General features: G+C 34.2%; 1 protein-coding gene across 2 annotated transcripts in view; it reads left to right on the top strand.

The window, feature by feature from the left end:
• LCORL (ligand dependent nuclear receptor corepressor like) overlaps positions 1–23,404 on the top strand; it is a 196,765-nt gene that overhangs the window by 126,084 nt on the left and 47,277 nt on the right. For both annotated transcript variants that reach the window (XM_008058624.2, XM_008058623.2), the window contains exon 5: positions 3,257–3,508. In XM_008058624.2, coding sequence (XP_008056815.1) covers positions 3,257–3,508 — 252 coding nt within the window. The remainder of the gene's footprint in view (positions 1–3,256; positions 3,509–23,404) is intronic.

Here is a 23,404-nt window from a genome sequence, read left to right as displayed (position 1 = left end):
AAGTCATATTTCATCTCCTTTTATGATTCTTTTAAGAAATACTTCAGGATCTTGATCCTACTTGTTTAAAATATTCATTGAAATACCTGCTTTTGTCTGCAGCTGATCTGGGCACAGTGGTTTTGGCACCCATTGAGTGGAAAGTGTGCTCAACTTTAATTTTTCAGTCATAATTGTGTAAGCTAATGTCCGTTAAGATGTCTGTGGTGTTGGCTGTCATTTCTGCTGGTCTTCTTCAGTTAGGGCACAAGCAAGGTAAATTTTATCCTCGCAAGTTGATGTGATGGTCTGCTGCTACAGACTTCTTCAACATCATCTCATCCCTTCCAAAAATGAGTTATCCACTTGTAAACTGTTGATTTCTTTGAGACATTGTCTTCATAAGCGTTTATTAAAGTATTGATGATTTCACCATCCTTCCACCCACACTTCACCATAGACTTGATGTTTGTTCTTGCTTCCATTTCAGCAGAACTCATGTTGCTCTGTTACAGGCTCTTTTAAAACTGATGTCTAATCCTTCTTAGTGCCTCAAACTAGATTCTTTTCAGACATGTTATAACAAGTTAGTACAAATTTAATTTGTGCAGCAAAAAAACACCTTTGAAATCCATGTATAGTTTTTCATAATAGGCATTTTTCATGAACTTTGAAGACCCCTTGTACTTTTACTTATTTACCATTTTGTGATTTCAGTAAAACATAAGTACTCAGTCTATATCCTTTTGTTTCGCTTAGTATTTCCACTGTAACCAGTGATAACAGCTAATATTTACTGAACTGTTAATATGCCAGGCACAGAGTTAAGTGTTTTATCTGCAATCTCATGATCATTACAACAGCCTGTGAGCAAGCACTATTACCACTCTCCAGGTTCTGTTATTATTTCTGTTTTAATGAATGGAGGAATTAAAACTTGAAGAGAATATGTAACTACCCTAAGTTCATAAAGATATCTAAGATTCCAACCTAAAGCTAGGTCTTTTACTCTAGTGCCCCCCCCCCAAATAGTGCCCCCTTTCCCTGTCAGGTTCTAAACAAAGAATAAAGTGAAGGCTAAAATGTCACTTTTCTTGTAAATCCATAGTCGGTTCCCACAGATGTTTTTTGAATATAAACATCTTTTTTAAAAAATAGGTAATATAATGTTTATTATGTAGTATCTCCAACAAGTCTGAAACGGCACCCTATGATCAAATATATTGACATTTCTGCAGGACTGTAAACAGACACGTATCAGCTTAAGTCATGTTTTACTACCACATGTGATGGTAGTTGTAGTGGGGCTTGGTTTATTGATTCTCTTCACCTCTAAGTAGAATATTTTCAAACCCACTTGCATTTTAGAGTTATGGGTCTATTAATAACAGATGCTAATTGGGGGATATCCCTTCAGATCTTTTAGAGATTAAGTATTTTAACTAATACTGAAACACAAAACTAGGGAGACTTGCCCTTCAATCTCTGACAACCCTGGATTAGAGCAGGCTTATTCATATACCACTGATCTGCCCAGATAAGAGTTTAGATATTTAGGGACCAGATAACTACTATCTCTAGAAATAGGCTCACTTCTAAGAGGGATAAGCAGGGATTCTAACCAAGTATATCTAGTCATCCTTTCCAATTTCTTAAGCCCTCTGCCTCTGAAAGGGCAAAGTAAATAAAGGAATTGGAGCTGGGCCAAAAATGTATGTTTAAAAGCCACCACCACCATCCTAAAACTAAAACTCTCTATCACTATTATATACTGTGTGTATAAGTGAGCTTTCCTTATCCCACTCTTTTTACTATAAAATTATTCAGTGTTTTATTTTTTACCTATTGTACACATCTCAGGCGAAATTATATATGAGGGGGACTCCCCCCCCAAAAAACAGGAATTTTATCTTGGAGGGTAGACCCCTTCTAAGTACACTTGGAATTTGTTCCACCAGATCAAATGGTCAGCCAAAGTTTTTGTCTGGAAGTTTTGAGAAGGCTGCATCATGATTTGTGGAAAAAATGTCCCAAGTTGTAGCAAACAAGTGACTGGCTCTTCTACCATGGCAACATACCTGCCACGTGACACTGAGTGTTCAGCAGTGTTTGACCAAAAACAGCATGATGCCCCACCCTATCTATTCACCAGATCTTGCTCCAAGTGACTTTTTTTGTTTCCCCGGATTAAAAAAAAAAAAGACAACCCTCAAAAAGAAACGTTTTGCTGATGTGGAAGAGGTAAAATAAAAAACGGCAGAAGCACTAAAAGGTATCAAAATTGCTGAGTTCAAAAACTGTTTTGAGCAGTGGAAAAAGTGTCTCAGTAGATGTATTGCCTCAAACGGAGAGTACTTTGAAGGTGACTGAAGTTTAAACATGTAAGAATAAATACATAATTTTTTATAAATAAATTCTGGATTTTTTTTGAGGTCCCCCCTCATTTCACTGCTGAACATCATTATAGTTGTATTTGTTCAAAATGTTTGAGGATCAAGGATTAGTTAGACCCACAGTAATGATATTTTTGTTTTACAGGAGAATCTTAGGAGATTCATGCTGAAATATGTAGGACTGAATTGACATTATTCTGCAGTTTCTGTGGTTCTATAAATTAAAAGAGTCAAAAGAAAGCAAATTTGGCAGACTAGCAAACAAAATTATTGAATCTAGTTGGAGGCTGTCTATGATTGTACTGTTCAATTTTTTTCATTATGACTGAGATGTTTCTATAAAATGGAGGAAAGAGAAAAGTCTTTGATGATGGCTTTCAGGATATATATGAAATGTATATTTGATAGAATTGAGGAATTTAATGAATACAGAGTTATAAGAGTTTAGATGTTTTCTTAAATAGTTATTGCATGCACTTACTCTGTATATTAAGCTAAAAAATTGCTAGGTTACTTATATGTACAATTTAGGTTTACATACCCAGCGTTTTAAATATCTAGTAAAATACACCTGAGTGAACATTAAAACTCTGAAAAATAAGTTGTTCTGCTTTTATATCTAATTTTTTATCTATATTTTAGTTTGAGACAGAGTTTTTAATTTTAAGAAATGACTATGCCATGTTTATTTGGTTGCTATATTATCATAAAGCTAATTAAACATATGTGGCTTCTACTGCTAAATCCCAGAAACCTATTGGAAATTATGGACTGATGCTAAAAGACTACTGAAATCATTAAATTGTAATAAAAAATAAGTTTGAATATTGATAATTTGCATTTCTCTCTTTTTTTACTGATTATTATATTTATTTCTTCTCTAGATCTTCCTCAGAACTGTGATGCTAACATTCCCCTAGTTGCTCAGGAATTAATGAAAAAGATGATACGTCAGTTTGCAATTGAGTACATTTCAAAAAGTGGTAAAACTCAAGAGAATAGAAATGGTTCAATTGGACCAAGTCTAATATGTAAAAGTATCCACATGAATCAAGCAGAAAACTCCCTTCTGGAAGAACAGGAAGGCCCCTTAGACCTCACTGTGAATCGAATGCAAGAACAAAATACTCAGCAAGGTAAGATTTTGTGTGTGTGTATTATATAATTTTATGTTTTAATATCCTTAAATGTGTGTGTGTGTGTGTGTGTGTGTGTGTGTGTGTGTGTGTATATATATATATATATAAAGCTTTTATATTCATAGGGAAATTTATTTTAAAGGTAATAACACTTTTAATTTGCTTATGTAATGTGGACTAGAGTGAAGTACAGATTTAGAGTTTTTATATTGCTTCTTTAATTGTTTATAAAAGAAATTTGAGTTGCTCTCATCTCTTTTCACAATAAAGTGTATAGTAAGATAATCCTAACAAACCCTTTAAAATAAAGGATGTGGGTAAAGAGGTATTATGAGAAATAATTATTTTTACAGTAGACAGCTGAAAACATTAAACACTTGTTCAAGTTTTTTTGTACTTAGGTGAGAAAGTTTTTAAAATATTATTTATTTTCCAATTGTTTATGATGTTACTGGGAACAGAGGAACACTAATATATGTGGTAAATATAATGTAATCATGTAATGATCTATATAGTGACACATTTGTTATAAGAAGCCTGAATGACCAAGACCACGTTGGACTTATCTAATAGAGTTTAACTGAAGGAGAACCATGACTTCACAGAGAAAAGGCCAAAAAAGCCTTTCAAGTGTGTATGGGGGGTGCTAAATAAGTGTTTGTCTGAAGACAGGTAACTTTTGTTAACATGGGCTACGGATAGTGTTTTTGTTTTTGAAGCCATAAGAAAAATCATCATTAAATTTGATCCTAGAAGGAAGTAGTATTAGTTCAAGACTCTAAAGAAGAGTATACTAATCAGTGTTTGAAGAAGATAATCTTTTCAATGTGTAAGACAGTAAAATTTAGAGGGACTGAAATATGGTAGTAATTTTCCCTTTTGTGTTCCCTAATTTTAGGTTGCTTTCAGAAAATTTCTGAAAAATTTTAAGATAATTAGTTAGGTTATAAGACTGAGAACTGTCAAAGATGACTACAATATAAGGCTTAAGGGGGGAAAATGTATCAGTACATAGAATTTGGGACATTGGAGAGCAGATAATAATTTTTTTAATTAGTTTTTCCGGGTATTGTACTTCCTTTTTATTTCTTCTTTTGGGGAGTTCTAGAGAGACTAGAATATAGGCTTTAGTATGTGACAGACTTGTAGTTGAAATACTAGCTCTTATAATTAAGTTATTTGAACAATAACTTTTACCTATCAGACTTTTAATTTCTTCATTTGTAATTTGGCCATAATAATAACAAACTAATTGGAGCAGTATGAGAATTAAATATATAATAATAAACTCATGAAAGATACTTAAACCCTAATCTCACCATACTCTCTACCTCCCATCCCTTACCACCATAGAAGCCTTAAAAGTAACATGATAGTGGTCTGTAAATATTTTGTGTGGCTATTAGACTAAAGTAGGACTGAGCTTTCTGTGAATGGTTCAAAGAGTAGAGTTAGAATCGCTAGCTTAAATTTAGAAGGAAACATATTTCAGGACTATAAAAGAAAGAATATTTCTAAGGATCAGGCATTTTTTTAATGGGAAGAGGGGAATGATTCTCTGATTGTCTTATCATTGGAGGTATTCAGAAGCATCAGATGAGTGGTTAGAACAGATGTCATTTAAAAAATAAATTTTCTGTCCTTATATTCTACAGTTCTATGAGATTAAGTAGCAAGACAAATCCAAGTATATGTAGAATACAAGTAATGTAAATTATTTTGTTACTCTAGGCAAAGTGAAAAAATACATGAATATCCTGAGGTTGGAAAGATTAATAATAGTGAATATAAATCTACAAATAATCTTTATAATTTTAATGGTTTTGTATGACTTCTTGTCATCTATGATTCCAGTCTTCTTATTTCGGGATACAAATCATTTAGTTTAATGTGTTTTGTAGCATAGATACCAAGAGGAAGAATAGTGATAGGTAAAGCTAAGGAAATACATAGGAACCAAATTTTGAGTGTTCTTGGGACCACAGAAAGCTGCTAGACTTTGGAAGAGAGAGTGATAAGGTCAGCTTTTCTTTTACAAAATTATACTGGGGCTGGGTGTGGTGACTCACACTTGTAATGTCAGTACTTTGGGAGGCTGAGGCAGAAGGATCATTTGAGCCCAGGAGTTAAAGACCAGCCTGGGCAACATAGCAAGACCTCCTCACTACAAAAAATACAAAAATTAGCCGATAATGGTGGTGCATGCATGTAATTGCAGCTATGCTCAGGAGACTGAGCTGGAAGGCCTCCAAAGTGCTCAGATTACAGGCTGAGCCCCCATGCCTGGCCAATTTTAACCATTTAATGAGAGATCTTTACTTAATTAACCACCCAATTAGAAAATCTAGTTTTTTTGAAAAATTATATCTGCAGTAACAACAACAGCATGAAAGATAGTAAAGCACTTCAGAATGAAACTAATAAACTATATAAGACCTTATGAAGAACATTGTAAGAATTTATTGAAAGATACAAAAGATCCCCCCAAAATGAATGACTATAGTTTAAATGAGTGGAGAGACTGAAAAGATAGCAGTTTACCCTTAATGTGCTTATAAATTTATTGTCATTCCAGGCAAAATTCTGATATGATTTATTGTTAAATATGACTTACTGTTCTTAAAATTTACAAGCAGGACATAAAGTGCCAAGAATAACCAAGTCAAAGTGATAGAGGACTTGTCTTAAAATATATCCAGACTTAAGTGCAGTAATTAAAAGAGGGTGCTAATTTGCCAGGATACTAATCAATAGGACAGATTAGTGAGGCCAGAAACTCCCCAAACATTAGTGGAATCTTGGTACAAGACATAAATGTCATTATAAACCACTAGGAAGGATGCCCTGTTCAATTAATGGTTCCAGGGCAATTGGCTATGTACATGGGATGGTAGCTGGATCCCTACCTCACACTACTTCACAAAAATAATTTCAGGCTGGGCTCGGTGGCTTAGCCTGTAATCCCAGCACTTTGGGAAGCCGAGACAAATAGATTGCCTGAGCCTGCGGGTTCGAGGCCAGCCTGGGCACCTTGGCGAGACCTCATCTCTACAATAAGTAGGAAATTAGTCCAGTGTGGTAGCGTGCAGCTTTTAGGAAGACTGAGGAGGAACAATTGCCAGAGCCCAGCAGGTGAACGCTGGGGTGGCCATGAGCATGTCACTGCACTTCAGCCTGGGCCACGGAGTGAGACTCCAACTCAAAAATAAAAAATAAATAATAATAATTTTAGTTGGCTAAATCTACATGTGAAAAGCAAAACTAAAAGTTAGACAGTTATAGGGTAATACCTTAATTTACTCAAAATAGGAAAGAACTTCTTAAATGCCGGAATCACAATCCATACAATTTCATATATTTGACTGTACTCAAATATAAAAATTATTATAAAAGTTACAGAAGAGAGTGAAATAGCGAGTCTCAACTACAGCTGATGTAACTGGCAAGCATTCAAATAATAGAACTACAACCAATGAGCAAGACACACTCATGAGAAAAGTAGGCAAATACAGATCTCAGAAGAAGATACCAAAATAGCCAAATAAGCAAAGAAAAATATGCTTGAAAGAATATCCTGCCCAGCCTCCTTCCCAATATAGGATTCTTTTATTCTGTGGTATAAGGGATGTTAATCCAACTTCTGATTGACAGTAGCTACTTGTAGAAAATCTTTAATAGCTCTGATAAACTCATCTCTCTGAAGTATCTATTCATTGTTTTATTTTTTACCAACAGCATTTTACTTAATAGTACTGTAAATATTTATAGAAATTATTATATCTCCAAGACTTGTCTTTCCTATGCTAACCTTTAGGGTTTTATTCTTGTTTGTTTGTTTGTTTCCTTCTGCAACACTATGAGATAGTGTTTTGATGAGTGGTGCTATAAATATTTGTGGAAACTATTGTATTTCTCTAAATGTCAGTTTTCATATGAATCTTTTTGGCTTTCTTAATTGTTCTTCGTAAGTCAGTTTCCATGTTCCTCATCGTCCTTGCTTTCTCTTCTACAAACTCTACACTAACATAAAACATGTTTACCCTGAGGTAAACACTTCATTTGCCTTTCAATTGTACTTTCTATTCAGACATTTGAAATATTAGAAAATCTATCTCTGTGCATGTTCAATTCTTCATATTTGTTTAAATACTTCAGAAACCTATAGGAAAGTAAGTTACACATTGCCCATACCAATGATTCTTTTCTGTCCTGGTACATTAAGTTAAGAAACAGGTATAAGTAACATTCACATGACAAATAAAATATCAGTTGTAATCTGGTGCCAAAGTTAAAACTTCTAAATTCCAAAGTACATGAAGAAATTTGCAACTTATAGATCTTTATCATTCCCATAACAACCAGTCCTATACAAAACACGATCAAATGTGGGCAGATAGGGAACAGCAGTACTTCATTGACCTTGGTGCCATTTTCTACCTTGAGGACCAGTAAAGTAAATATTCTGGTAGAACTTTCATTATAGTAAATGTCACACTACATTATAATTGTTTACATGTTTATCTCCCCATTGTAATCTACCTTTGGGAGCAGGAAACTTGTCTTTTTTTCATTTTGGTATCCACAGTCCTTGGTATGGTATATGACATTGGATTAAAGATCTTCACTGCTCTCAAATGCCACTGACAACTAAAATAAGAAAGGAGACTTAACCATTTCATTTATGATGATTTAGCAGTGAAATTTTTAATTTCAAACATGTTGGATGGAAAGTATTCTGAAATATCTTTATATTTTTTAAAGTAGCTTATGAAACATTGTATCATTATAATGAATATTAACCATTGCACTGCCTTATAATTACTTGGAATTTTTAGGGTGATTTTTTTCTTAAGCTAATTAATTAGCAAGAGATAAGTAAGAGTTTGTTTGTTTTAATTATTTCATAGCGTTAACAGTAAACTTTGGGACCCACAACTCCTTGTTTAAAAAATTTTTTTAACAAATTATGTATAAGACTTAAGTAGGCTTTACGTGAATATATGAAAGACTACAATAATACAATATATGAATTTCTGTGATATTATTTAGTTGTCTTTAAGTATCCTTTGTTGCTGCTGCCATCACCATTGTTGTACTTTCTTGGCTGTGTTTAAGATTAGGTGAACTTGTCAGCTGAGGTTTACTGTGTTTGAAAGCCATACACAGTTTTATGATGTTATGCTTAAGTGTGTGGTTTATAAATTAAGTCTGTTGTGATTCTGTTCGAAAATTACTAAATAATTTTTAAAGTTCAGTTCAAAAAACATTCGTGCATCTGCTAACAAAATTATCTGTCTTGTTTTTCTATACTGAGCTTTTGTTTTCTGGGACATGTGGAAGACAATGTTATACTCCATACTTAGGAAGATGCCATGTTTTAGTCAACACAAAAAATGAAATATATGTCTAGATGATCTTGTGTGTCTTCTAATCTAACCTTCTGCAATTGTAAGAATTAAAATTCCAGATCTAGGCCTGCCTTCACCTGCTGAAAACCCTTTAATGGTTTCACATTGCTCTTAGGATAAAGTCTATAAACTCCAAGAGCCAGCTCCTGTTTACCTGTCCAGTCTCATCTTATGTCTCTCTTTCTCTTTAGTCTTTATACTGACTTTTTCTCAGTTTTTTTAATATGTCATACAGTCTGACCCCAACAATTACACATGTCATTGCTTCTCTGTAAAAGTTACTTTCTATCACAGGCAACTTTTTTAAAATGCATCTTATTCGTTTTTTCTCTAGGTCTCATTTTAAATATCACTTCTTTAGGAAAACCTTCTCCACACCTCCTACATTTGATGCACACACACCTGGATGTTTAGTTATTTCTTACTCATATTTAGTTTGGACCTCTTTCTGTATTTTCCCACATTGTCCTGGATTCTTTTATAGCTCTCATCATCCTTGTAATTATTTTTATCAACTATCTTATGTACTTCCTGTTTGTCTTATGCTTTTCTCCCTCATTTCCTTTTGACTTGAGTTTCTTCATTTTACTTTTTCCTTTGCTTATTTTGAAATTACATTCCTTCCTGCTATTTTGTTTGTAGTTATCCTAGAAATTTTTTAATGTGTGGTTAACTCAATAGTTAATATAAGACATGTCGAGTATTTTAATTAGTCACCTACCTTAACACTTAGCTGTTTAATCAGTGCTATAGTTCTCTTTTCATGACAGTGCAACCTAAACCTAACTATTCATCTTATATTATAAATTTTGTGTAGAAATGTATACATGGTTGTCATTTCCTTTAGTCATTATTTCTTCTTTTAAGTCAGGTTTTCTCCTGGGATCAGAAATTCTGTGAATAAGAGTTTATTGGTAGTAAGCTGTCAGGTGTGTTTTTGGTTTTTTCTTTTAACCTTTGTTCTTAAAATATTGTTTATTCTGGGTACAAAAGTCTTAGCAGACAATTTTTTTTCTCAGCATTACTGCTGTGATATAGGATCTTTTAGCTACAATTGTTGTTATAATTGTCCAACTAATAGTCTTTCCTTTGTAGATTATTTATACATATCTACTTTACAATCCCTCCCTCCTTCCCTCTATCTCCCTCCTTCCCTCTATCTCCCTCCCTCCCTTCGTCTCTCTCTCTCTCTCTCTCTCTCTCTCTCATTTATGACATTCTGCAGGTTGTCTTCAATATGTTTGGAAATGGATCTCTTTTACTTATTCTTCTTGGGAGTCATATGGTTCCTAAAACTAAGGACAAATGTCTCATCGGTTGTGGAAATTTTTCAGCCATTATCTTTTCAAATATACTTTTACTATCCCTTTATCTCCTTTTGAGACATGTTTTGGATCTTCTCATTTTATCCACTATACCTCTTAACTTCCCTTACCCTTTCACATTTTTCACCCGTCTATGTGTGTTACATTCTGATTAGTTTATTCAGAAATAGTTCTCAATTTATGAATTCTCTCTTAAGTAAGCTATTTTAATCAGTTTAACCTGTGTCTTGAGTTTCTAATTTGTTATTATACTCTTCATTTCCAGAAGTTAGTTGTTATCTTATTCAAATATTTCTGTCAGTATGCCCTAATTTGACAAAATAATCAATAAGCAAGATATTAAGACTGACTGCGAGGATTATTTTAGGTAAGGTGGTCAGGAATGCCTCCCTGAGGAAGTGAATTTGAACTGACATTTGAATAATGAGAGGAAGTCGTCCATGAAGATCTGGGATCAGGGCATTCAAAGCAAAAGAAATATCAAATGTAAAGACCAAAATGTCCAAACTCAAAGAAGGCAGTAATGAAGCAGGTATGTTTGAGGAACTGTATGAAGATTTTTCCCAGTCACTTAAAATTAAGAGTCTATTCAAAGTTTTTTACATAAAGTCATATAGAATGTTACGAAACATAGTTGTTACAGTATGTGTAGGCTGAATTTTTTCTTTTTTCTATTTTGTAAAGAATATTATTACAAACAGTCATATATTTTAAATTCAAAAATTTCATAACATTACTAAGACATCATTTGACTAAATTAGGTTTAATTAATAAAATATGAGAAAGAAAAGAAGAAATTAATGTCCTTTTTAGCCATTTCATACATGGATTGAATATTCTTATCTGAAATGCTTGGCACCAGAAGAGTTTAGAATTTCAGATGTTTTTTAAATTTGGGAGTTTTTGCATGTATATAATGAGCTATCTTGGGGATGGGACCCAAGTCCAAACACAAAATTCATGTATGTTTTATATATACCTTATACACATAGCCTGAATATAACTTTATACCATGTTTTAAATAATTTGTGCATGACACAAAGTTTGTGTTAAGTACTTATGTGTGGAATTTTCCATCTCTGATGTCATGTTGACACTCAAAAAGTTTTGGGTTTTGGAGCATTTTCGATTTCAGATTTTTGTGGTTTTTTTGTTCTTTTTTTTTTCTTATATCAATATTTTTTATTTTGATATTGTGTGGTACAGTTAAGGATTAGGTATACAAATATGCTTCGTTCAGGCACCCTTGTTGATAAGGGATGTCTCCCCGTCCCCTGACAGATATTGACTACCGTTAATCCCACCTCCCTTCCCCTCCCCCCCATAGTTTCCCACCACTGTCAGTCCTTTTTTATAGTATTACATTGGATGTTCAGGGTCCGTTATATGAGTGAGAACATGTGATACTCAGATCTTTGTTTCTGTGCAAGGTCACTCAGTATTATTGGCTCTAGTTCCATCCAGGTTGCTGCGAAGTTCATGATTTTGTTCTTTTTTATGGCTGCGTAGTATTCCATCGTGCATATGTACCACATTTTTTAATCCACTCCTCTTTTGATGGACAGTATGGTTGATTCTAGGTTCTTGCTATTGTGAACAATGCTGCGATAAACATACATGTGCAGGTATCTTTTTGATAGAGTGATTTGAGTTCATCAGGGTATATTCCCAGTAGGGGGATTGCGGGATCATATGGGAGGTTGATATTTAGAGCTTTTAGGAATCGCCACACTGTTTTCCACAGAGGTTGCGCCACTTTGCACTCCCACCAACAGTGTAGGAGTGTTCTCTTTTCTCCACACCCTCTCCAGCAACTGTATTTTTTGAGTTGTTGATAATTGCCATTCTGACTGGAGTTCGGTGATATCTCAGTGTGGTTTTGATTTGCATCTCCTTGATGATTAGTGAGGTTGAACGTTTCTTCATGTGTCTGTTGGCTGCTCGGATGTCTTCCTTTGAGACATGTCTGTTCATATCTTTTGCCCACTTTATAATGGGATTATTTGTTTTTTTCTTTTCAGCACGTTTGAGTTCCTTGTAGATAGAAGATGTTAAGCCTTTGTCAGACCTGGAGTTGGCAAATACTTTTTCCCAGTCTGTGGACTGTCTCCCTACTCTCTTGATGGTTTCTTTGGCTTTGCAGAAGCTTGTCAGTTTAATGAGGTCCCACTTGTCTATCTTATCTCTTATGGCCTGTGGGTTTCGGGTTTTGTTCAGGAATTAGATGCCAGTTCCAGTTTCCATAAGGGTGTGTCCTGCATTTTCTAAGGTTCTTATGGTTTGAGGTTTTACATTTAGATCTCTGATCCGTTTAGAGTTAATTTTTGTGTATGGGGCGATTTCAGATTTTTGAATCAGGGATGCTAAACCTGTAGTTTGATATGAAGTTGACCACTGCCCCCATGAGTATCCAAGTGTCAGTTCATTTTTTTTTCTTTTCTCTTGTAATTTCTTTATGTATTTTCTCCCCAAAGAGTTAACTTTCATAATCTCTACCTTATAGAGATTGTCCGTCATCAGTGTGACAAAATAGGGTTCTTATTCTCAAACTGAATAAAAAGTAAAACTGTTCATATCCTGTATGTAAAATCTTCCTCTTAGTTTTCTCTTATATTAAGGACAAAATTTAAATTCCTTTTCATGACTTCCCAGGCTGTGCCAAGATCTTGTCCCTGCCTACCTCTCAGGATTGTCTTTTTTCCTTCCTCTTCCTGGCTCTAATAGGTGCAAGTCACACTCTTTGTCTGCTTCTGACACTTGTCATGTTCACTCCATTCAGGACTTTCACCCTTGCTGATTCCTTTGCCTGGATTACTCTGCCTTCACACATTTGTATTTCCTTGGCTGCTTTCTCCTTTTCATAATTTCTATCTTGTCTGGAATATTACCTTAACAATAAGAAAATGATAAATTCCAATATATAAAAATAAGGAACTTCTGCATGACACAGAAGAAAGCACCATTTAAAAATTTTTTAAAAGTAACAGTCTGTGAAAAAAATATTTGTAACTTATATTACAAACTAAAGAACTGAAAACCTAATATTAAGATTTTCAAAAAAAAAAATAAAGATTGAAATGGAAGGCTCACTTCAGGCCAGAAACTTAAGACCAGCCTGATCAACATAGCAAGAACTCATCTCTAAAAAAAAGCCAGATGTGATGGCACATACCTGTAGTTAGCTACTTGGGAAACTGAGGTAGGAGGATCACTTGAGCCCAGGTGTTTGCAGTTACAGTGAACTGAGCTATGATCATGCCGCTACACTCCAACCTGGGTGACAAGTGAGACCCAGTCACTTTAAAAAAAAAAAAAAAAAAAAAAAGTAAAATAAAAGATCAACAGCTGATAGAAAAATCATCATAGTTGTACTGGTAGCTCATAGAACAAATTTTTAAGTCCTTTTAACATATGAAAATACTCTCAACCACACTCATACATGGTTCATACCTTCCAGACTGATAAGAATTTGACTTGAACAATATGCTCTCTTTGTCGAGGCTATTAAGTAACAGGAATTCTCATATGTTACTTGTGGGGATACAAACTGGTACAGTCTTCAGGGAGGAGAATTGACAATATCTATTAAAATTATATTTGCTTTTACCCTTTGACCCAGCAATCCCATTTCAAGGAATCAAGCATATAATTACTCTGGCACAAATATGGAATTATATAGCAAGACATTGGAAATAACCCAAATATTCATCAGTAGTGGGCTGGCTAAATTATTATCTCCACAGACATCTGAAAAAAAACGGTGAGAATGATCTTTTTATAGTGACATTTCCAGGTTTTCTTGTTAGATGATAAAAGTAAGATGCAGAAAAGTATATATTGCAAGCTCTCTTTTCTGTAAAAAAGCAGGAGATATAAATCCAAAAGAAATGAACATTGTTACTGAGAAAGGAATGAGGCAGTTGAGACAGGAGTAGAATTGCTCTGAACAGACCTTGCTGTGTAGTTTTATGTAAATGTTCTACATATTCCAAAAGATTTAAAAAATGTTTAAAAGTAAGCAATTTCTAAAATTTGATAAAGAATGTAACAAATGAACCTGACTGCATCAAATTAGTAACATAATGTTAGTAATATAACATTGAGAAAATAATTATATCAAGAGACTTTACCCAGTAATTTGATTGTACATTCTTAGTGGAATATATTCTAAGGGCAAGGAATGCTTTAAAGAAATTTTAAACTTTCTCTCAGTAATTTAGTAATATTGCCACTGTTTTTTGAATCTGTAAGACAAAACATATATAATCATGTTAACATTGTTAAGAAACCAGTATTTTCATGATAAGAATAGAAACAAATGAGTAAAATCAAAGTAAAACTTTGTATAATATGGATTGGAAATGTGGTGTGAACCATGAATTTTCATTTCAAAAATATGCATTTCCTAGTCTGACCATTGGCATAGCCTAAAAAGCAATGAAAACTCAGTGGCGTTGAACATAGACCTGAAGTGTGGTCTGCAGACATTATTTCCCTTTAAAAGGAAGCAGGCCCCTTTGGAATACAGGTTTGGACCAGGAAATGTACATGATGAACCCAGCAGGCAGGAAAAGAAACTCATACTAATTTGTTCAAAAGAATACAGGAGCCAGTGATAAAGCAGGTTATCAACCTGAGGACATTTGAGATCAATAAGAGCAGTTTCACCTTGAAAGAAAAATATTGAATATTTTAAAATCCACTAGTTTATTCAAATGCAAAAGCTGAAAGTGTCCTCCAAAGTCAGTAGTCTATATTGCAGTTATATACCCTGCTTGCTTCTTATTGTGAAAATAGCAATTAAAGAGGAACATTTATTTTGCTCTTTATTTACAATTTGTATTTCAGGGTAGCCAAATAACCATCATTTAAGGAAGATTCTTAAAGAATTTCAATTAATAAATATAGAAGGCATAATAGACTTAAATTATTAGAGGAGAGATTATTTGGAGAATGTTACAATGGAGGGATCAAACTGTCACCATCAGTATACACTGATCACTTGAGCATCATTGAAAATAGACTTTTTGTATCTCATGATATGTTACATCACCTGTGAAGTATTGTTACTAAAAATGTTGAACATGAATCTAAACAATTATTTAAACCACTAATTCTCAAGCATTGTTCAGGAAGCCTTGGAAGTCCCTGAAGCCCTTTCAGAAGATAGACCAATCAAAATTAATAATATGCTATTTGCCTTTTTCACTTGCATTCTCTTCCAAGTTAATAGTTGAGTCAGCCAGAAGCTACGTGATGTAGCATATCAAGACATTGAATGCAGAAGTAGAGATGAGAATCCAACTGTTTTCTATAAGCTAGACATAAAGAGATTTACAAAAGTGTTTAAAAAAAAAAAGGCACGTTTTTACTCATGGTATTTTGAAATTACTCATTGTATTTTGAAAACATTTTTCATAACTGTTTTTATGAGCATTAACGTTTTAGGGTTGTTATTGTAATCCATTATACTTTTTTAATGTTTCAGTTTAATTTTTGGTACGGTAAATATCAATATATTTGAGGGCACCCCAAAAAACTCTGAATTCATTTATAAAAATTGTGTATTTTTGCATGTTTAAACCTCAGTCACCTTCAAAGTACTCTTCTTTTGATGTAATACAACTACTGAGATGCTTTTCCCACTGCTCAAAGCAGTTCTTGAACTCATCAGTTTTGATGCCTTTTAGTGCTTCTGCCATTTTTTGTTTCACCTCTTCCACATCAGCAAAACGTTTCCTTTTGAGGACATTTTTCATCTGGGGAAACACACACAAAAAAAGGTTCCTTGGAGTGAGATTCAGTGAATAGGGAAAATGAGGCACCGTGGTCATGCCATTTTTGGTCAAAAACTGCTGAACACTCAGTGTAGTATGGGCAGGTGAGCTCATAAATCACTCATCATGAAATGGGTGAATGCATTGAAAGAATCTTCAAAAACAAAAAATTCACTGACATCAAATGCAGCTTCTCACAGCTATACTAGTTGATACACTGTTAGGTTCCTGGAACACTTAGCGGAGGAAGCCTGTACTACAAGAGGCCTGCCCTCCAAAATATAATTCCAGGTTTTTTGGGATCTCCCCTCATATAACCCATATAAACAAAAGCCCTTTGAAGTCTGCAGTAATTTCTAAGAGTAAAAAGGAATTATAAAATACAAACGTTTGAGAGCCACTTGCTTTAGAGCTAATTCCAAGTTTGTCACAACTGTGAGGAGGTTTTTAAAAGCAAAGTAAATGACACCAAAAGAAAGCAAACAGAATACAGTCATTAACTTAATATGTTATAATTTACAATTTTTCAACTTATTTTTCAACTTTCAATTTATCAGAGTTAAATATATTTTTTACTTAGTATTTTCAGTTTATGAAGGATTGATTGGGACATAACCCTATCATAAGTTGAGGAACATCTCTAATCAATAATGTAAGACATTCTCAATAGAACTCATGACCTGTGATTATTTTTTTTAAATGGAGGGAAAGGGCTTCTCTAAATAGGATTCATAAGCATCAAATATAACACAGATACTTATTTTGATCCTAATTGAATATACCAACTAAAAAGACATTTTAGACTCACTAGAAATTTCAATGGAAATTAGATATTAGACAACAGCTTTACCTGTTGTAGAAACCGAGAACTAACTAAATAAATAAATACATAAAAAAGAAAATGAGAAAACAAATAAAATGAAGAAATAACAATTATCCTTTATTCCTCCACCTAGAAGTATCTGCAGGTGCTCCTGTTATCAGCTTTTCCAATAATTGAATATCTATGTGCACGCATGCACATGCACACAAACACACACTCTTCCCAGTGCCCAGCCCCACGGGTATTCGTTAGATTATCCTCTGTAATCTTTTTGTTAATTAATATTTTTAAACATCCATATGCGACTAAGTATTTTTCTGCAAAATAATTTTAATAGTTAAATTTATTTACTTAGCTGAATAGCATTCTAGTTTGTGGAAGGATCACATTATATTTAATTGTGTATCTTCAATACATAAACATTTTTGAGCTAAGGTTTTGTGCTTAATTTTAATGTTAGGACACATTCCTAGAAATTAAATCGCTAGTTCAAAAGCATGTGCAATGCTGTTAGAAGTCAAGATAGGCTGAACTCACTGGCTCAGCCTGTAATCCCAGCACTTTGGGAGGCCAAGGCAAGTGGATTGCCTGAGCCCGCAGGTTCGAGACCAGTCCTGGCTACTTGGCGAGACCTAGTCTCTACAATAAATAAAATAAAATAAAAAATTAACCAGGTGTGGTCACGCGTGCCTGTAGTTCCAGCTGCTTGGAAGGCTGAGGTGGACACTGGGGTGGCCGTGAGCATGCCACTACACTCCAGCCTGGGTGACGGAGTAAGACTCCAACTCAAAAAAAAAAGAAGAAGTCAAGATAGTGAGGGTAAGGGTGAAGTAGTGACTAGAAGGAGACACTGGGATGGAGGAGCTTGATAACCTAGGTGCTGTTTACATAGGAATATTCAGTTTATGAAAATTTATTAAACTGTACTTAAATGCACTTTGTGTTAAGAATATTGTATTTCACTAACATGAAAAGCTAAAGCTATGTAAGTAATTTTTGGATGAACGTGACAAGGACTATAAAATGTATGGTGAAAAAACTTTAAGTCTTCCATATGGCATTGTTGTAATAAGTGTATAAAACTTTAAGTTGCAGAATAAAATAGTGTAATATAGGGAATAAAAAAGAGAATGTGCTTTTAAAAATTCTTGTATTGTTATATCAAGCCTTTTGAAACTTTGGTTTAGTTGAGTATTTGCAGGAATAACTGAAGAAAGAAAAAAATTACAATGAAACAAATTCTGGAAGTAAAAACAGGGTCTCTCAGCCAGCTCATCTTTGACAAAGCCACCAGTAAACAATCACTGGGGGGAATGGAGACCATATTGAGCAAATGATGCTGGGAAAACTGGCTAACCACATGCAGAAGAATGAAACTGAACCTGCCACCATATAATAAATATCAACTCAAAATAGATCAAGGACCTAAATGTGAAACTTCAAACTATAAAAATACTAAAAGAAAACGTAGGAAACACCCTTCTGGATATCAGAGTAGGCAATGAATTCATGACCAAGACCCCAAAAGTGAATACTAACAAAAGCTAAGATAGACAGGTGGGACTTCATCAAACTGGAAAGCTTTTACATGACAAAATAAACCATCAAGAGGATAAAGAAACAACCCATAGAATGGGAAAAAATACTTGCAAGTTATGCATCTGACAAAGGCCTAACATCCAAGATCTACAAGGAACTCGAAGAGAAGGAAAAGAAAAACAAATAGCCCATTAAAAAGTAGGCAAAGGACCATGAACAAACACTTCTCAAAAGATGACATACAAACAGCTGACAAACACATGAAAAAAATGCTTAGCCTCACCAATCATCTTAGAAATGCAAATCAAAACTACAATGAGATACCACCTAACTCTGCTAGGGATGAATATCATTAGTAAGTCAACTAATTTGCTGGTATAGCTGGAGAGAAAAGGGAAAGCTTCTACACTGCTGGTGGGAACGTAAACTAGTTCACCCTCTGTGGAAAACAGTATGGCACTTTCTAAAAGAACTAAAAATTGATCTTCCATATGATCCAGCAGTTCCTCTCCTGGGAATATAACCGGAGGAACATAAATCGCTCTATCAAAAGGATGCCTGAATACACACGTTTATTGCTGCACTATTCACAGTAGCAAAAACATGAAACCAATCCTGCTGCCCATCGAACGTAGACTGGATAAAGAAAATGTGATACATACACACAGTGGAGTATTACGCAACCATAAAATGAACAAAATCCTGGACTTTGCAGCTACTTGGGTGGAGTTGGAGACTACCAACCTAAGTGAACTATCACAGAAACAAAGAACTGAATATCTCATGTTCTCACTCTTAAGTGGGTCCTGAACCCTAGTCACTTTAGCACAAGGGTGGGATCAGCAGTCATTGGACACTGCAGGGGCTGGAGGGATGAAGGAGAGTAGGAAGTGCATGACAACACAAAGGGTATCTGGTCCACTTCCAGAAGCCCAAACTGCACCTACATGCAGGCTACTGCATATAGTAAATCCTCACTTTTACCCCACAACTCTAGAATAAATAAACTGCAAAAAAATAGATAAATATAGTGGCATGTAGTGGAAATGTTGAAACATTGTTTTACCTGTAACATTTTTCTAGTTAAATTTGGTATTATAAATTTTTACATCCTAAATTCACTGTAAGCACTTTACTCTGATTTATATAATCTCTTATCATTACCAGTAAATAGTAGATGCATGAATTCTGTAGAATTCTAGCTACATATACACAAAATAAAACACGCTGGGAAGGGAAGGGAAATAACCTTCCCTTTAAAAAAAAATTTGACTTACAGAGGGAGACAGATGAAGGAAGGAAAAACCAGTGTTCAGGCATGATTGGTGTGCTACTCTTGTATTGATTGGTTCTCCAATGGCTGAAACTCCATGGTTAAACTAGTAACAGTAAAAACAATGTTATTCTCAGAGAACATAAGACTTAAAAAAATTTAAATTCAAATTTGCATAAGCCCAAGGGAATGCTTTTATACTTTGGAGATTTTTTTTGTTAATAACTTTGTAGATTTTTTTCATTAATATATGCTCATTATAGGAAACTTGGAAAAATAGAAAAGCATGTATATATGCACATACACATATGCATGTGCATGTGAATGTGCATGCACACATACACACATTTAAACTACTTACAGCTTTATAAACCGAAGATTACATTGTTCCCATTGTGCATTTAGTTTCACATTTTAGTCTATATTTTACTTGATTTGGGGCATTTTTTGCATAGTTAATGCTACATTTAACAAATAACATTTCTTACGAAAAATCTGTAAGATTACAATCTGACAAATACAGAAAGCGGTGATTAAAAGCCATTCTTAGCTTTAAAAAAAAACTTAGAGTGTGAAGCTAGCCTTTTCTCCCAGAAAGATATCAACCTTTTGACTTTGCTGTTATTTTCTAACTACAAAGTTTATTGATTTCAAGATCATTTTGTCAGTAAGGGTCTGCTGTATACATTACTGCATGCTAGTTATTGGTGTTACAGAATTAAGTCAGTCAGTTGAGTCAGTCAATAAATGTTTATTAAGCTAATACTGCTGTGTCTTTCTATACATCTCTATTGAAGTTTTATATCATGCTTTTCAAAATCAAGTCGCATTTGCACTTTTTCATGTTTTATTCCCTCTATGAATATGTTAAACCTAGTTCTCAAGCAAGTGAAAGAACCATAATTTATGTAATCTTTTTTGATATTTAGGGTTTTAAAAATGTTCTCAGTAATATTGAAATCTGTGGTATATCTTTGTACATATAGCCATTTTTATGTGATATATTCTCTTAAGATAAATACTTAGAAGAGTATTAAGATTTTTTGATAACATATTGATACGTTGCTTTTTTGGCTGTTTTTATTAAGAGACAGATGTTTCCCTATGTTGTCAAGGCTGGGCTCAAATTCTTGGGCTCAGGCAGTCCTCCTGCCTCAGCCTCTCAACTAGCAGAGACTACAGGTATATGCCACGTTGCCCCATGCTACATTATTTTTTAAAGGGTTGTATTTCTACTAATGTTCTTTTTTTTCTACTAGTGACGTTTGACAACACCAAGTTTATTACCCCCTTACCGATGTTATATCTTTTTGAAACATTACGCAGATTAGAATTGTGGCTTGCAGATTCTATAATATGATTGCCTGAGTTTGAATGCCAGTTTCACTACTTAGACCTATGTGATCTTGGACAAGTTAATTAACCCCTCTTTCCATTTCAGTTTTACCATTATTAAAATTTGTAAATTAATAAAACCTACTTATGTCATTGGGTTGTGAAAACTAAATGAGTTAAGATATGTAGTGCTCTTAGTATTTGCTTTGTACACTTTAAGTACACTACAGAAAATATTATAGTTTGATGTATATTCTATTTTATATAAGTTACTAATATTTTCTAGCAATCAGTTGAATGTAATTGGTAAATAATTGAAACCATAAGAATTCTGTAGAGAATATAGTAAGAAAGTCTACAGAAAGCCAAGGGCTGACTAAAGCATTCAGGATCTAAAAGAAAGACAACAAGATACATTTGAGGTAGTAGATAAGTCGTGGTCAGAGAGGTATAGGAGAAAGAGCACTAAGGTATTAGTATTATTAACATAGATTTGCATCACACAAATAATAACTGTTAAGCAGTGATTGTCATAAAAGTTTAATTGCTAGTGATTATTTTAGCATTTTATGGAATTTGCCTTGAAATATTTTCCCCTTATCCAGACAATATAACATTTGTGATATATTCTCTTCTCATTAATATTTACTTGCCTGTCACGTGCTGAATCTTACTGGTATTTGTATATTTAATACTGAGGATCAATAATGTCACCTTAAAAGTCTTAACTCATCTTCGTTGTTAAGTATGAGCTGAGCTTAATGTATAGCAACTGGAGACCAATAGTATTTTGAGGAGTTAATAATGAAATAAATGAAATGAAATAACCAATGGTCATTAATTGTAACATTTCTTACAAAAAATCTGTAAGATTAGAATCTGACAAATATAGAAATCGATGATTAAAAACCATTCTTAGCTTTTTTATTTAACTTAAATGAGGGTCTCTGTGTGTGAAGCTAACTCTTTCTTCCAGAAAGATATCAGCTTTTTGACTTTGTTGTTGTTTTCTTTTCTTTTCTTTTGAGTTAGTATCTCACTCTGTCATCCAGGTTGGTGTGCAGTGGCACTCTCACGGCCACTGCAGCCTTGACCTGCTGGGCTCAGGTGATCCTTCCACCTCAGACTCCCAAGTAACTGGAACTACAGGCGTTCCCCACTATGCCCAGCTAAGTTTTTGGTTTATTATAGAGATGAGGTCTCACCAAGTTGCCTAGGCTAATCTCGAACCAGTTAGCTCAGGCAGTCTTCTCACCTCGGCCTCCCAAGGTTCTGGGATTAAAGACTTGAGCCACCATTTCTGGCCAGTTTTGCTGTTATTTTCTAACTAGCTGTACAAAGTTTACTGACTTCAATATCAATTTTTCAGCAAGGGTCTGCTATATACAATGCTGTATGCTAGTTATTGGTGTTACAGAATTGTCAGTCAGTGATGAGTTAGCCAATAAATGTTTATTAAACTAATACTACTTTCAGGCCTTTGCTTAGGAAATGAGTATTGTGAGAAAATCAGCTAAGAAATTATACTTAATTAAATATGATTCTTAAGAAAGATTATAAACATAGTTATTCACTAATGCTTTAAAACACTACTGGACTTGAGATGCTAAACTAAGCAAATTATATGCCATAAATACATTATAGAAGAATACATAGGTTATCGTGGTAGTGTGAAAGAAGGTTGGGAAGGAATTAGGACAGTCTTTGAGGGGATAATGGTGAAGTATGTGTAGAAGTTAGCCAGACAAATAGAACACAGAGCATCACTTAGAACAGACATTGGCCAGATAAGAGATGAAAAAGAATGGTGTCCTTGGAAAATAATTCCACATTATGAAGACTCCAGTTGTCTTTTTTTTAATAGATCCTTTATGAAAAATTTGCATGAAGATACAGAAAAGAGAACAATTTGTAAATGAAAATTGGAAATCTTTAACTAAAAATCCATCAAATTTTCAATACTCATGAAGTTGTCCAATTTGGTCATGGTTTCAATTTTTCAAACATTAGTCCACTTATTATTATTATTATTATTGAGGTGGGTTCTCACTCTGTCACTCAGGCTGGAGTGCAGTGATATGTACTGTATATCGATGATAGCTCACTGTAGCCTCAAACTTCTGGCCTCAAGGGACCTTCCCACCTCAGCCTCCCTAGTAACTGAAACTATAGGAGTATGCCACCACATCTGACTAATTCATCAGTCCATTTAAAAAAAAATAATTTAATAGCTTGAAGGGTACAAATGATTTTTTTGTTACATGGCTGATTTGTATAGTAGTGAAGTCTGGGCTTGAGTGTACCTGTCACCTCCATTAGTGCACGTTGTACTCGATAGGTATTTTTTCATCCCTCCCCCTTCCCATCCTCTCTCTTCTGATTCTCCAATGTCCTTTATGCCATTCTGTATGCC

The sequence above is a fragment of the Carlito syrichta genome, unplaced genomic scaffold, assembly GCF_000164805.1.
Source record: "Carlito syrichta isolate Samal-C Ts95f unplaced genomic scaffold, Tarsius_syrichta-2.0.1 Scaffold303517, whole genome shotgun sequence".
Lineage (NCBI taxonomy): Eukaryota > Metazoa > Chordata > Mammalia > Primates > Tarsiidae > Carlito > Carlito syrichta.
This window is presented reverse-complemented; position numbering and strand designations above follow the sequence as displayed.